This window comes from Heptranchias perlo, chromosome 6 (assembly GCF_035084215.1).
Source record: "Heptranchias perlo isolate sHepPer1 chromosome 6, sHepPer1.hap1, whole genome shotgun sequence".
NCBI classification, from domain to species: domain Eukaryota; kingdom Metazoa; phylum Chordata; class Chondrichthyes; order Hexanchiformes; family Hexanchidae; genus Heptranchias; species Heptranchias perlo.
In genome coordinates this window covers 37,266,051-37,280,372 of record NC_090330.1, presented here as the reverse complement: position 1 = coordinate 37,280,372, position 14,322 = coordinate 37,266,051, and the positions used below count along the sequence as shown (strand labels likewise).

The following is a 14,322-nucleotide window of genomic DNA, read 5'->3' as shown; positions in this document are numbered from 1 at the left end:
ATGCCAATTTTTTGAAGATCCCATGTCTGGAATTTAACATGCCCACACTTTATAAGAACCAGAATTTAATAGGTCACTTAACCTCAATAACTCCAATTTTAATTCGGCAGTATCAGAATTAAACACACGACAAGACAGATACATTACACAAAGGAAGAAAACACGTAAGACACAGTAAGAAGGGGGCGTGGCCCACAACACCGAAAAAAAAAACACTGATCAAGACAGGCTTTTTAAAGGGACAGTACACTTAAACAACAAAACCTTTCTTTTTCGGGTCTCTGTCTTTTAAACGTTTGTCTAGTCACTTAATTCTATCCATTTTTTTTACAGTACTGTCTCCATAAAGCAATTAGTTCTTTGGCTGTGGTACCTCTGTTATTTTTCCAAATTAATTCCTGAGCCTTTTTGGCGGCATCTAAGTTTTATCAATAGTTCCTGTTTATATCCAATCACCAGGAACTTAAACCCTGACTACCCTCAGTGATATTAACCACTGACCTACCGCTTACAAGTTATTCCCTCAGTGATATTAACCACTGACCTACCTGCTCTTTCTGTGTATTCGCCAGACTGACCTGAATCTTGTAAGGACGCCACGCGAGTGTTAGCGATTGGACGATTCGTCGTCAGACTGACGGATTGGAGGAAAACCGACATAGTAAATTAAGACTACTTACATCGGGGCGCCATTTCCTTCCTCCGTGTCTGAGACAATCCGCCTCTTACTCCGCGAACTCTCGGTGAACGACCGTTAAGATCCCACCGCTGCCACCAAATGACCATCCGGATTCTTTCCCCTCAGTCTGGTTCAGTAATAACTGAAGTCGAATACATTTTAAAGTTCAACACATCTTTAATAGCAGGGTTCTTAGTCTGCAGCATTGATTTGGACTCCTGATAGAGTCCCTCTATGCTGGCAGAGCAAGAACAAAAACATACAGAAATCCACACGTTTTTATACAAATCAATAGGGTTGGAACATACTTAACGAGGGTCAACACCAATCATAAGCTGGGCATAGGTTGCCATGCGAGGTTACATTATTTCCGGCCAATCATAAATAATCATGTGCTGACCATGTTGCTGTTAGACATCAAAGGGGATAACTTCCTCACTTTCCAACTTGGAATGTTCTTCCCTGTTCCTTCTGTTCCTTATCTCCCAACCTGGAATGTCTTTCAACTTTGGCTAAGCTCGTTACCTATATTGATCTGCCATAAACATGGAGACATTCAGACCAGTCCTTGAATCACATCAAAGACTCTACATTGATAAGACCATGCAAACCTGCTGACTACGCAAACATATGGCCCAGCAGGAGGGCCAGGCCACTTGTATCAATCTCAGTTACTAACTAATTAACCCTTTCTAACCATTTTGCATTCTGCTTCTTTGCCACGTAGACATTTTAATATTTTACCGAAAACTGACCACGTAGGGATTCTCATGCTGATCAAAGAGAGTCAGCATAGATTTGTGAAGAGTAGGTCATGTCTGACTAATCAAGTTCAATTTTTTTGAGGTCACTAGCATGGGGGAATGCCTATGGACATTGTCTATATGGACTTTCAGAAAGCATTTGATAAGGTTCCGCACACAAGGTTATTAGCAAAAATGAGAGTGCACGGAATTGGAGGTATTTTTGAGACATGGGTCACTAAGTGATGGGGAGGTAGGAGACAGAGATTAGGGATAAAGAGAATATTCTCTGGTGGGATGTGACAAGTGGTGTTCCCCAGGGTTCCGTACTGGAGCCTCAGCTTTTCACCGTATATATTAATGACTAGGATGAAGCAATAGAGTTGTATATCCAAGTTTGCGGTTGACACTAAGTTAGGAGGCACAGTAAGTTGTGTAAATAGGAGCAGGAAGTTGCAGAGTGACATAAACAAACTAAGTAAGTGGGAAAAACTATAGTAGAATGGAGGGTCCTCAATGTGAGGAAGTGTGAGGTCATCCATTTTGAATCAAAGGAGGACAATTTGGAATATTTTCTAAATGGCGAGCGACTAGGAGCTGTGGAGGAGCAATGAGGTTTAGGTGTCCATGTACACAAATAAATAAAAGCTAGTGCACAGATACAAAAAGTAATCAAAAAGGCTAATGGAATATTGGCCTTTATCTCAAGGGGGTTGGAATTCAAAAGTGAGAAAGTGATGCTTCAGTTGTACAGAGCCTTGGTCAGACTCCATCTGGAGTAGTGTGTTCAGTTTTGGGCAACGAACTGCAGGAAAGATATATTGACCTTGGAAGGGGTTCAGAGCAAATAAATCAGAATGATACCAGGGCTTAAAGGGTTAAATTATGAGGATAGATTGCATAACCTTGGCTTGAGTTTAGAGGGTTGGGGGGTGATCTGATAGAGAAATTGTTTCATCTGGTTGGAGAATCCACCACAAGAGGACATAATCTTAAAATTCAAGCTAGGCCATTTAGAAGTGAAATCAGGAAGTATTTTTCACAAATGTTAGTAGAAATCTGGAACTCATCACCCCAAAAGGCTGTGGATACTGGGTCAATTGAAATTTTCAAGACTGAAATCGATAATTTTTGTTGGGTCAGGGTATTAAGGGATATGGTTCAAAGGCGGGTGAATGGAGTTGTGGTACAGATCATCCGTGATCTAACTGATTGATGGAACATGCTTGGGGCTGAATGGCCTACTCCTGTTCCTATATTCCCTCGTCTTTCCCCTTCTTTCTCTCCCCCTCATCTTTCCCCTTTTCCCTCTTCCTCACACTTTCTTGTACACGCTTTCATCTCTTTTCCACTCTTGCACTCTTCTTTACTCTTTCCCTTTCACTTTTACTTTTTCTGCTTTACCCTTGCTTTCTCTTTTTCTGTCTTTGCACTTTTTTTCTTACCTGCACTGCTTACTGAATCAATCTGGAGTATCTGAGAAATTACATGCAGTCCCCACTGCTTATAGTGGGCGCGTTGGTGTCAAGGCAATTTGCCCACTATATGCAGTGGCCGGGGTAACCAAAATCTTTTAAAAGCACGGAAGAAATCTACATCTTCCGTCTCTCCGCTTCCAGCTCTGTCTAAATGCCCCAGTGCCGGTACTCACAGTAATGATCCAAACAGAAGAGAGATTGCGGTCTGGTCAGTTTCACCTTCTGAAGTGTTGGAGAGCTGAATGGGGCTGAAGTACGCAGTGGTCATAATCCCATTTATCTCAACTTACTTTTGTGTAATTTATATTGTTGCCTTATTCCTGCATTTTATTGCAATACTGTCCCCACCCCCACGTCCCACAGCTTGAGTTTCAGCAGGCTGTGTCAGAAGGTATCCTTCACCTTTGTCACTTGTTTGTAAGTAGCAATTGCCGGAGTTAGAGAGGCTGCGGGGCGTGACTGAAGGTGGCTGGGCTGCCTGAAAAGACTTAATGACAGGCAAATACACTTTAGCGAGGTATGAACAACTGCTTGAACTGCACAAAATAGTCGGCGCGTTTAAGCGGTGCCTTTGTAATTGATGCCTATTGTAATGGCAAATGATTAGTGTCATTTACCCGATATAGGCAGCTGTCCGGGATAAGCGGAGATGGTGTGAGATGTGTGGACTGTACTTGGACTTAGAAAATGTGGATGAGGAGTGTATTAATTTTTTGGGAGAAAAGTGAGCAATGCACATTCTGGGCATGTTGGCATTACATATGAAAAGGTGATTTCACTTGAGTTGAGGAATTTAATGCAAGTGATTCAATCTTGAAATATGTTGCTTGTCATTCCTACTCATCTTGTTAATTTCTTTCAGAATAAAGGCTCCCTCCAGTTTGAGGACAAATGGGATCTTATGCGTCCCATTGTTCTAAAGCTGTTACGGCAGGAATCTGTGACAAAGCAGCAATGGTTTGACTTATTTTCGTAAGTATCTGAATTACTTGAAAAATCTAATTGAGACTATGTAAAAATGTTGGGACAGATTTTGTCTTATGTGGCAAGTCAGTGGAAGTTCAGTGGGTCTGCACATCTGGCTGCCTCAATGGTTTATCCCTGACTCCAGTCAACATGTTAGGGTAAGGGTCATAGAATCTTACAGCACAGAAGGAGATCATTTGGCCTATTGTACTTGTGCCAGCTCCTTGAAAAAGCTATCCAATTAGTTCCACACTCTGCAATTTTCTCCCCTTCAAGTATTTATCCAATTCCCTTTTGAAAGTTACCATTGAATCTGCTTCCACTACCCTTTCAGGCAGTGCATTCCAGATCATATTAGCTTGCTGTGCAAAAAATTTCTCCTCATCTCACCTCTGGCTCTTTTGCCAATTATCTTAAATCTGTGTCCTCTGGTTTCCGAACCTTCTGCCAGTGGGAACAGTTTCTCCTTATTTATTCTATCAAAACCCTTCATGGTTTTGAATGCTTCTATTAAATCTCCCCTTAATCTTTTCTGCTCTTAGGAGAACAATCCCAGCTTCCCTAGTCTCTCCACGTAGTTGCGGTTTGCGTTCCAGGTCTTAGTACAGTCTTACAGTTCAGATATTGACAAACCTCAATGTTTTGCTGTTATGGTTTGACATCCTCAAAACCCCTCAGCCTTACAACACAGTCTAACCTAAGTGCTTATAGTCATGTATGAGTTGAGCAAATGAATTTAATATGTTACTGCATTTGGAAGCAGCGTAGAATTATTTGATTTTATTTGTACTCAATCAGCCCATATACTCAAGTTTCTTCCAACTTGGAAGTCACGTTTTTAAGTGCACGGGCTAATAGAGCAAATAAGTTTAATCCTCAACACAAAGTATGAGAATGTGCCTGATTTTCTGTAGTTATTTGATGGAAGATAAGAAATTTACCCATTGCGAAGGATTTCCATTCTGAAGAATGAAACCTGTTATCACTTTTATGCCCACTATAAACAAAGAATTCAGCATCGGACGTTGTTTCGCCATTTACAGAGTAAAGCTGCCTGACTTAGCAGAGTTTTTTTTTAAATGAACTTTGATCCCAGAAAAGCACCACTCTAGCCGATAATTTTTCCCATTTCACATGCATGCCTTCCAGATTTCCAGTATCCGCAGTATTTTGCTTTTGCCGTCCTTATAGATTAAGAATGCTAATTAGTGCTAAATTGTGGCCAGTTTTGCATTGTGGCCCTTCACCCAATGGGAATGGGACTGAAACTGCCCAAACTCATTTCACATAGAATTAAACATAAAAAGCCTCATGCATGTTTGATGAATTACTTCTAGGTATGCTGTGCCTTCATTTAGTTGAAGTTAATGTCTCTCGTGTTTGTACAGAATTCTACATTGTAAATACTGTTGTTTTCTCATAGGGATGTTCATGCTGTCTGTCTGTGGGATGATAAAGGCCCAGCAAAAATTCATCAGGCCCTCAAAGAAGACATTCTAGATTTTATCAAACAAGCTCAAGCTGTAAGTCTACATTTTTTAAAATAAAAGTGTTTATGTATTGAATGCTTTGTTAACTATACTGAAACACTTAATCAGACTCTCTTCACTATTTTTATACTACTTTTGTATGATAATGCCTCGTTCAAGCCTGGAGAAATACTTAACTGTGTTTGCACACCACTTCAAAATTATAACAAAGCTCCTATTGTATTATTCAGAACTCTTTATTTGTACCACAAAGCATAATTTTACCAAATCAAATATCATGTGACAAAATTAGTACCCAACTACAAATCAACAATTCTTTTGTAAGAAAGTTTTCACCCCTTTTTCATTAACTGGAGAAGATTTTTTGATGTGAACTTTATTTTCTGTATCAATGTTTTCCATGAATATGAGAGACTAGGGATTAACCGTTTGATCAGCACAAATCTATATTTAAGGTTGAGAAAACTACTTTCCAGATTTGTACAGCACTATTTTTGGCTGGTAAAACATTTCACAAAACATGGTCATTTCATATGAAAACACACAACACATATGTGTATCAAAATTAAGCAGAATCAACAATTTAACAAACAACTTTCAAAGGTCACTTCATAATAACTAACTTGGTGCCTTTGTGAGCCCATCTGTATAATTACGGATTGTCGTTACAATTTAGACTTTTATATTCACAGCTCAGCTGCTTTTCATAAACAACCCAATCAAGAACTAAAATCTGCGCCCATATATAATGTTCAGATTTAACAACTAACCCCTAATTGTAGCATATTGTTCACTAAAGATGACACGGGATGCTTACTATGCCCTTCCACATCTTCCAAATGGCAAGAAGTATGATGCTGTCAGACCAATATATACAGGTTAAAACTACTTTCAGATTTATTTACAGGTTAAAATACATAAGAAAGCAAATAATACAGCACAATACTGAAAAACAAAATTAGAATCGTATCCTCTTCTCTGAATCCTCGGCATTCCTATCCTTCCACCCTTCATGTAAACTGTCCCACCCATGGCTACTCCCTCGACCCCTGCCTCATGGGCTTTCCACTTCTGAGGCTTTGATCATCAACAAGGCTATCTCTGACCACTTCTTTTGTTCTTCTTCCCACCCATGTTCCCTGCATTCCCCCAAGTCTCGCTATCTTCTACTGTCTTCGTTACTATGCATGACGACCATCCGTCTCAAAAAAAATGATGGTGCAAGTACTAAAGCACTTCAGTTATTAGTAATTGCTGTTTGGAAAAGTTCAGAAAGAATTATGTGACTGAAGTGTACTGGTTACATTTTAATGATGCCTGGATGTAACATACCTTTCCTCCCTACAAAGTCTGTGGTAGAGTACTACCTAGAGATAGCATTTTTGCACCCTAAATATTTTTGCCTGACCTGATGTACGTGATATTTGTTGATTTTTTTTTTTACAGAGGGTGCTGAGTCACCAGGATGACACTGCTTTGCTGAAAGCCTACATTGCAGAATGGCGGAAATTCTTCACACAGTGCGACATCTTGCCCAAACCTTTCTGCCAATTAGAGATTACTTTAATGGGCAAACAGGGCAGTAATAAGAAATCCAATGTAGAGGACAGTATTGTGAGAAAGGTACGCAGCTGTGCATTTTATAATTACCTGGGTTACTGCAAGGTAACAGTGTTGTTGCCTAAAATTCTCTGTGTTTTACTTAACAGCAATTAAACTTTGTGGGTTTAAAAGGACACAATCCACTGTAGCAGCAGAATAATGCATTGTGCTTTTTATGATGCTGTTTTCCTGTCCTTATTAACAACATATCATCTGAATTGCTATGAGAAATGCCACAGAAGACTAGGTAGTATGTGTTACATATAAAATGTCCTGGGACTGGTGCACATCTGTTACACTCTAGAAATCACTTGGTTACACTTGCAAAACAATCTTAAAAAAGAATGAAAGCCAACTGTTTTGTTCTGGGCTTTGACCTGGAGCCTGCCATTGACAGGCAATTTACATACCTCTAAATGACGTTAGCATATTTACCAGCAACTGCAATTACCGGGATTCTGTTAAGGACTACTTGAGCAGTGGCATTAAAGGATAGGCCAGGTTATCAGATAACCATCACAACTGTGCTTAAGACACCAGATTGCCCTTGAGCAATGGCACGGGAAATCTGCTAGTTTTTATACTTACTGGCTTCAGTTTATTTGATGGATTAAGCATTCCATTGCCACAAATACTTTTTTGTTTTAAACCCAAATTTATTTTCATGGTTATCTTAATGTGCATTTGATAAATATTTGAATAAGAGAAATGTTATAAAATGCATTGCAAAGGTGTACAAGGCTTGATATTTTTGCATTGCTTTGTGCATGTGTGGTGCAGCCAGTTGTGCACCTAAAGAAAACAAGCCAACATGTGAACCTTTAAGTCCTTTCTAGTCATGCTATACTGGGTATATGCATTCTGGTGTCGTTTTAATTGGTCCCTAAATTTGCCAGGTGGCCACAAATAACATTTTATTAAAATATACATTAAGATAATTGAAGACTGAATTGTAGGTTTGGAAACCATTTTGATTAAAACTAAAGATTTGGATGAGCATGATTTAATCTTTCTGACTTTACTTAGGTGTAAGCCTTGGCTCAGTGGTAACACTCTCCTCTGAGTAAGAAGGTCATGGTTCAAGTCCCACTCCAGAGATTTCAGCACACAATCTAGTCTGTCACATCAGTGCCGTACTGAGGGAATGCTGCACTGTTGGAGGTGCCATCTTTCAGATGAGATGTCAAACCGAGGCCCCATCTGTCTTCTTGGATGCATGCAAAACTTCCCATGGCACTATTTCAAAGAGCAGGGGAGTTCGCTTGGTGTCGTGGCCAATATTTATCCCTTGATTAGCATAATTAAACAATAACAACAACTTACATTTATATCGCGCCTTTAACATAGTAAAACGATTCAAGGTGCTTGACAGGAGTCAAACAGGATTTGAAACAGAGCCACATAGAGAGATATTAGGACAGGTGACCAAATTCCTGATGGGTAGATGACATGTAGAATTCCTAGGTGGATGGGATTCATTAGACATTCATGGAATGGCAAGGAGGTAATTCTGAATGAGATATACATTCAAGTTTTATTTTTTGCACTAATTTATCACAACATACTTGTCTCTTGTCCTCATACTGAGGCACTGTAATTAGAGATTACACCTGCATTTGTTTTTCTGTGGTGGAAGTGCGTGCTGACTCTCTTGGCTAAAATACTGACCCACTAATGTTACATGACTGGTCTTTACAATGTTAAAAGACCAGTCACACTGCCACCTACAGGTGTAATAGGTACTACAGGTAAATGATACCTTTAAAATGGGTTTTCCCATTGACAAACCCAAAAGACGGGAGTTTTCAATATATTTGAATGTTGCAAACTATTCAGCATTTTTAATATTTAATATACTTGCATGTGTAGGTTTGGGAGAATATAATGGGCAATTATAGCATCACATTAACAATACACATAGTTTGTATAGTATGTGAACTGAAAAAAAGTTTTTTCTTCACTGCAGACTGTGTTTTAATTCTTTCAGCTTATGCTTGACACCTGGAATGAGTCAATCTTCTCCAATATTAAGAATCGTCTTCAAGATAGTGCAATGAAGTTAGTTCATGCTGAAAGACTAGGAGAAGCTTTTGACTCACAGCTGGTCATTGGAGTCAGAGAATCTTATGGTAAGACTTTTTGTAAGCCGAGTACCTCTCCTGGATTAAACCATGATCCTATGAAACAAAAAATTGTCTGAAGCTAACTGATGGCAAGATGTCCAATGGAAGTGATTGAATGTTGCTGGCTCATAAGTTAGAGTTTTGTGTCAGTGGCTGAGTGATACTTTGTGTTTTTAAAAACACATACTATTTCTATTTAAAGATATATTTCAAAATTATATTGTATTCTAATCATTGGAGTTATTTTCTCTTAAATTTTTTTGAAGAAAAAGTTCTAAACCTCCGCCATAGAACTTGTTAACATTTCTGTGGATTAATAAGTATGGATTAATAAGGGAAAGCCAGCACGGATTTGTTAAAAACAAAGTGTATTTGACCAACTTGATTTGAGGTTTTTGATGAGGTAACAGAGAGGGTTGATGAGGGCAATGCATTTGATGTTGTGTATATGGACTTCCAAAAGGCATTTGATGAAGTGCCATATAATAGGCTTGTCAATAAAATTGATGCCCATGGAATAAAAGGGGCAGTGGTAACATGGATACGAAATTGGCTAATTAATTGGAAACAGATGGTAGTGGTGAACGGCTGTTTTTCAGATTGGAGGAAGCTTTACAGGAGTATGTACTGGGACCACTGCTTTTCTTGATATATATCAATGACTTGGACTTGGGTATACAGGGCACAATTTCAAAATTTGCAGATGACACAAAACTTGGAAGTGTAGTAAACAGTAAGGAGGATAGTGATAGACTTCAAGAGGACATAGACAAGCTGGTGGAATGGGCAGACATGTGGCAACTGAAATTTAACGCTGAGAAGTGTGAGGTGATGCATTTTGGTAGGAAGAACGAGGAGAGGCAGTATAAACTAAAGGGCACAACTCTGAAGGGGGTACAGGAACAGAGAAATCTGGGGGTGTTTGTACATTGATCGTTGAAGGTGGCAGGCAGGTTGAGAAAGTGGTTAAGAAAGCATGCAGGATCCTGGGCTTTGTAAATAGAGGCATAGAGTACAAAAGCGAGGATGTTATGTTGAACCTTTATAAAACACTGGTTCGGCCACTGTTGGGGTATTGTGTCCAATTCTGGGCACCGCACTTTAGGAAGGATGTGAAGGCCTTCGAGAGGATGCAGAAAAGATTTACTGGAATTTTTCTAGGGATTAGGGACTTCAGTTACGTGGATAGACTGGAAAAGCTGGGATTGCTCTCCTTAGAGCAGAGAAGGTTGAGAGGAGATTTGATAGAGGTGTTCAAAATCATGAAGGATCTAGACAAAGTAAATAGTGAAACTGTTCCCGCTGGAGGAAGAGTCGAGAACCAGGACACAGGTTTAAGGTGATTGGCAAAAGAACCAAAGGCGATATGAGGAAAAACTTTTTTTTACGCAGCGAGTGGTTAGGACCTGGAATGCACTTACCTGAAAGGGTCAGTTGTGGCTTTCAAAAGGGAATTGGATAGATACCTGAAGGAGAAAAATTTGCAGGGCTACGGGGAAAGAGCGGGGGAGTTGGACCAGCTGGATTGTTCTTGCAGAGAGCCGGTCTTGCCTTGATGGGCCGAATGGCCTCCTTTTGTACCGTTATCATTCTATGATTCTATACATTAAAAAAAATTGGCAGTTGGAGCTCATGAGAAAAGCTTCATGCATGCTATTGAGTGCATGTACGTAGAGCTCTGTTTTCCCTGATTAGAGTGGGTTGAGCAGACAGACTAACAGGGTTGCCCTCTCTCTCCAAACTCAAAAACACTTAAGCTACTGGACTTCAGCTATAACTGGGGTTGGAGGCTGAGGTTAAAATAACCAGTTGGAGAAATCTTGACTGCAGCCACAAATTATGAGTCACAAACGAATACATGACAAAAAGGGAAAAAAATCAGGCAAACTTGTGTATTTTGTATTTGTATATACTTTAATTGTGCCAAATTTTATTATTTTAACTGTCTACAGATTTTGGAAAAACTACTCTGCAAAATTTTTCTTTACCAGGTTTTTTTCTTTAATTGCAGTTAACCTGTGTTCTAATCCAGAGGACAAGCTCCAAATTTATCGTGATAATTTTGAAAAGGCTTATTTAGATTCAACTGAGAGGTTCTACAGGACACAGGCCCCATCTTATTTGCAACAAAATGGTGTACAAAATTACATGAAATACGTAAGTTAAACACTGAGTAATATATGAAATACGATTTTTTCTCAATACAATAATGGCATCATTTGAGAAAATGGTAATTTAAAAAAAAACATAGCTATTTAGTTTTAATATAATGGGATTGATCTCAGTTGGGGTGGCAGCACTAGATTTGGCTACTGTGCATACGCTCGAGTAAAGGAAGGGACAATTATACAAGATTTCCCTCTCCTGACCATTATTCAGTAATGCCTGCTGTAAGTATGCATATTTGGATATTAAATTTCCATCTTCCGCTGCCCCCAATGGTTGTAGCAGGTTTGCACTCATTATATATGTAGGTTCATGCATGAAGAATGACCACTCAGGTGAGATATTCAAGGGTCACTAGAACTGTACCCTGGCATGGAATTAATATCTTCAGGTAGGGAGGGAGAATAAAATAAAATTGAGCTGTATTAAAAGCAAGTAAAATCCCTTTTACAGGCAGATGCTAAATTAAAAGAGGAGGAGAAGAGGGCACTTCGATATTTAGAAACCAGACGAGAATGCAACTCTGTTCAGGCTGTGAGTATTTCTTTTGAAGAGTTTACAAATTATATTTTTTTAGTATCTCCTCCCCATTGTTCTGCTTCTTATTCTTTCCCTGCATTTTCTTGGGCTCACTCTGATGTACACTATCCATGCCTGTGGTAAATTGCTCCCATGTTTCTGCCACTGCTTTCTGCAATGGGCCACTCTCCTTTATTTCCTGGTGGTCACCCTGTGAAGAAATAACTGGCTTATGCTTTGTACTTCCTTACATAACAATATGGCCAAAATTTGGAACTTACCATGTGGGGCTCACTGTCAGCCCATGTATTGGCACAATGTATTGTGGCACCCAGATTTATGGACTTTTAGTTGATCAGAATGTATAGGGTTAGTAAGAATTGCATCATTCAGAAGCCCTTGTGATCAGTACAATCCCCACCGATTATATCGGGCACGTTCGTGTTAACTTGGTTTGCCCGCTATATGAGGTGGACAGTAAAACGAGTGGCGTTTCTCAAATATTAACTTGCAATTTAAAATCCCAAATCACCATTGAACGAAGTAAACCAGCATGTATGTGGTTTCACAAATTTTATTTAAGACACGCTTGCTAAAAAGAACAGTACCTTGTACATTAAAGAGCATGTAATTGCACTGAACTTTACCGTTTACACCACAGCAGTCCAACTTGTCTCCGGCGACTAACTCTGTGGAGGAGTCGAGAGAGGTGGTAGTGAGGTAGAGCTGAGTGTTGTCAGCGTATGGAAGCTGACTCCATGTTATCGGATGAAGTCGCCAAGGCACAACATGTAGATAAGCAAGAGAAGGGGGCCAATGATAGATCCTTGGGGGACTCCAGAGGTAACGGCATGGCAATGAGAAGAGAAACCATTGCTGGAGATGCTCTTTCAATAACTGGGTAGTGAAGAGTGGAACCAAACAAGGGCAGTTCCACAGACTGGACAACAGAGGAGAGGCATTGGAGGAGGATAGTATAGTCAACAGTGTCAATAGCTGCAGAGACATCAAGGAGGGAAAATGAACCACAGTCACAGAGGATATCATTTGTGACTTTGGTTAGGGATATTTTAGGGCTGTGGCAGGGGCAGAAACCTGATTGGAGAGATTCAAACACAGTCGCAGCAAAGATGGGCATGGATTTGGGAAGTGACCACACGTCCAAGGACTTTGGAAAGGGAGATTGGAGATGGGGCATCCATTTGCAAGTGCACAGAGGACAAGGGAGGATTTTTTTTGCAGGGGGGTGGTGGCAGTTGTCAAAGGGTTAGGTGAAGAGTACCTAACAAGAGGGGTGCCAGGAAGGGAAGTTGGGTGGTCAGCAATTTCATGGGAATAGGGTCAAAGGTACGGGGGGTAGATAAGGTGGTCTCATGGATAAGGTAAGCTCAGACAGGATGAGGGGAGATAAAGCATCTTTCTCTAGTTTCTCCTATCAGACCTAGGGAAGGGGGAGCCTGGTGGGGAGGTTTGGCTTGGTGGGTAAAGGATGGATGGGGGGGGTGGTGGGAATGCAGCTGAATTGATGGTTTCGATCTTAGTGATAAGAAAGTCCATGAGCTCCTCGCAGTTGTTGTTGGACCTGAGGGTGGAGGGGGCAGGGGGGAGGGGTTTAAGGAGACAGTTGATAGTGGAGAAAAGAAGCTGGGGGTTATCTTTGCTCTCCAGGATGATCCTGGAGTAGTGGGTGGCTTTGGGTTGATGTGTTCCAGCCAGATCCTGATGGACAGCTAAACCAGTTGTGAGCCAAATATGCTCTTGGACTTGGAGTGAAAATGGGGGCCATACCAGGGGAAGCTACCAGAATGGCAAAGAGTAAAAGTTCTACTGGGGTCAGGGGCATCAAAGATAGACATGAGGGTTGAGCAGATTGACATGCTAAACTATTGTGAATGGAAGGCCAAAGGCTAGACTGCTCAGAGTTGTAAGTGCAGTTGTAAGTGACTTGGGGGAGAGTTTTTCTGAGGCATATGCTGACGGAAGTGTGGTTGGAAGGGGGTCAGAGGACGTGCATGGTGAGGGCTACAGGGAAGTGGTCAGAGATGGCCTTGCCTGTGATCAAGACCATGGGAGTAGAGAAGCAAGATCGAATGGGGCAGCCGTGAATATGGTAGGAGCGTTTATGTGGAGAGAGAGGTTAAGGAAGAATGTGTTTCGGATGGAGATTGAAATCACTGATGTTGAGTCTTTCAGTAGGGAGGCTGAGGGAGGAAAGGATGGCGGATATTTTGGTGAGAAACTCTGGATGGGTTAGGGAATGCGGTAGAGAATGGGGATTTTAAAGGAGAGATGAGAGGGGTGGAACAAGGTGGAGGGCTCGAAGGAAGAGACGGTGCCATAGGAGGAAGGGGAGAGACCAAGGTGTGATTTGGTGATGAGGGGCATACTGCTATCATGGCAATTTGAGCAACCCAACTGGTGGAAAGTATAACCAGGTTCCGTAAGGGGCAATCATCTACAACAAGGTCTTGGATGGCAAGGGCCTTTGCGAGTGATCGTACATTTTGGGGGGAACTGTGGAGAGGGGTGGTGATTATTGATCCGCTGGCAGAATCT

The 14,322-nt window shown here is 40.7% G+C and overlaps 1 protein-coding gene across 1 annotated transcript in view; it reads left to right on the top strand.

Annotated features, from left to right (window-relative positions):
• Positions 1-14,322, top strand: part of LOC137322907 (cullin-5) — an 82,979-nt gene that overhangs the window by 22,676 nt on the left and 45,981 nt on the right. Inside the window, exons 2-7 of the mRNA XM_067986128.1 lie at positions 3,763-3,872; positions 5,290-5,389; positions 6,803-6,979; positions 8,946-9,087; positions 11,093-11,238; positions 11,701-11,781. Of these exons, the coding sequence (XP_067842229.1) occupies positions 3,763-3,872; positions 5,290-5,389; positions 6,803-6,979; positions 8,946-9,087; positions 11,093-11,238; positions 11,701-11,781 (756 nt within the window). The remainder of the gene's footprint in view (positions 1-3,762; positions 3,873-5,289; positions 5,390-6,802; positions 6,980-8,945; positions 9,088-11,092; positions 11,239-11,700; positions 11,782-14,322) is intronic.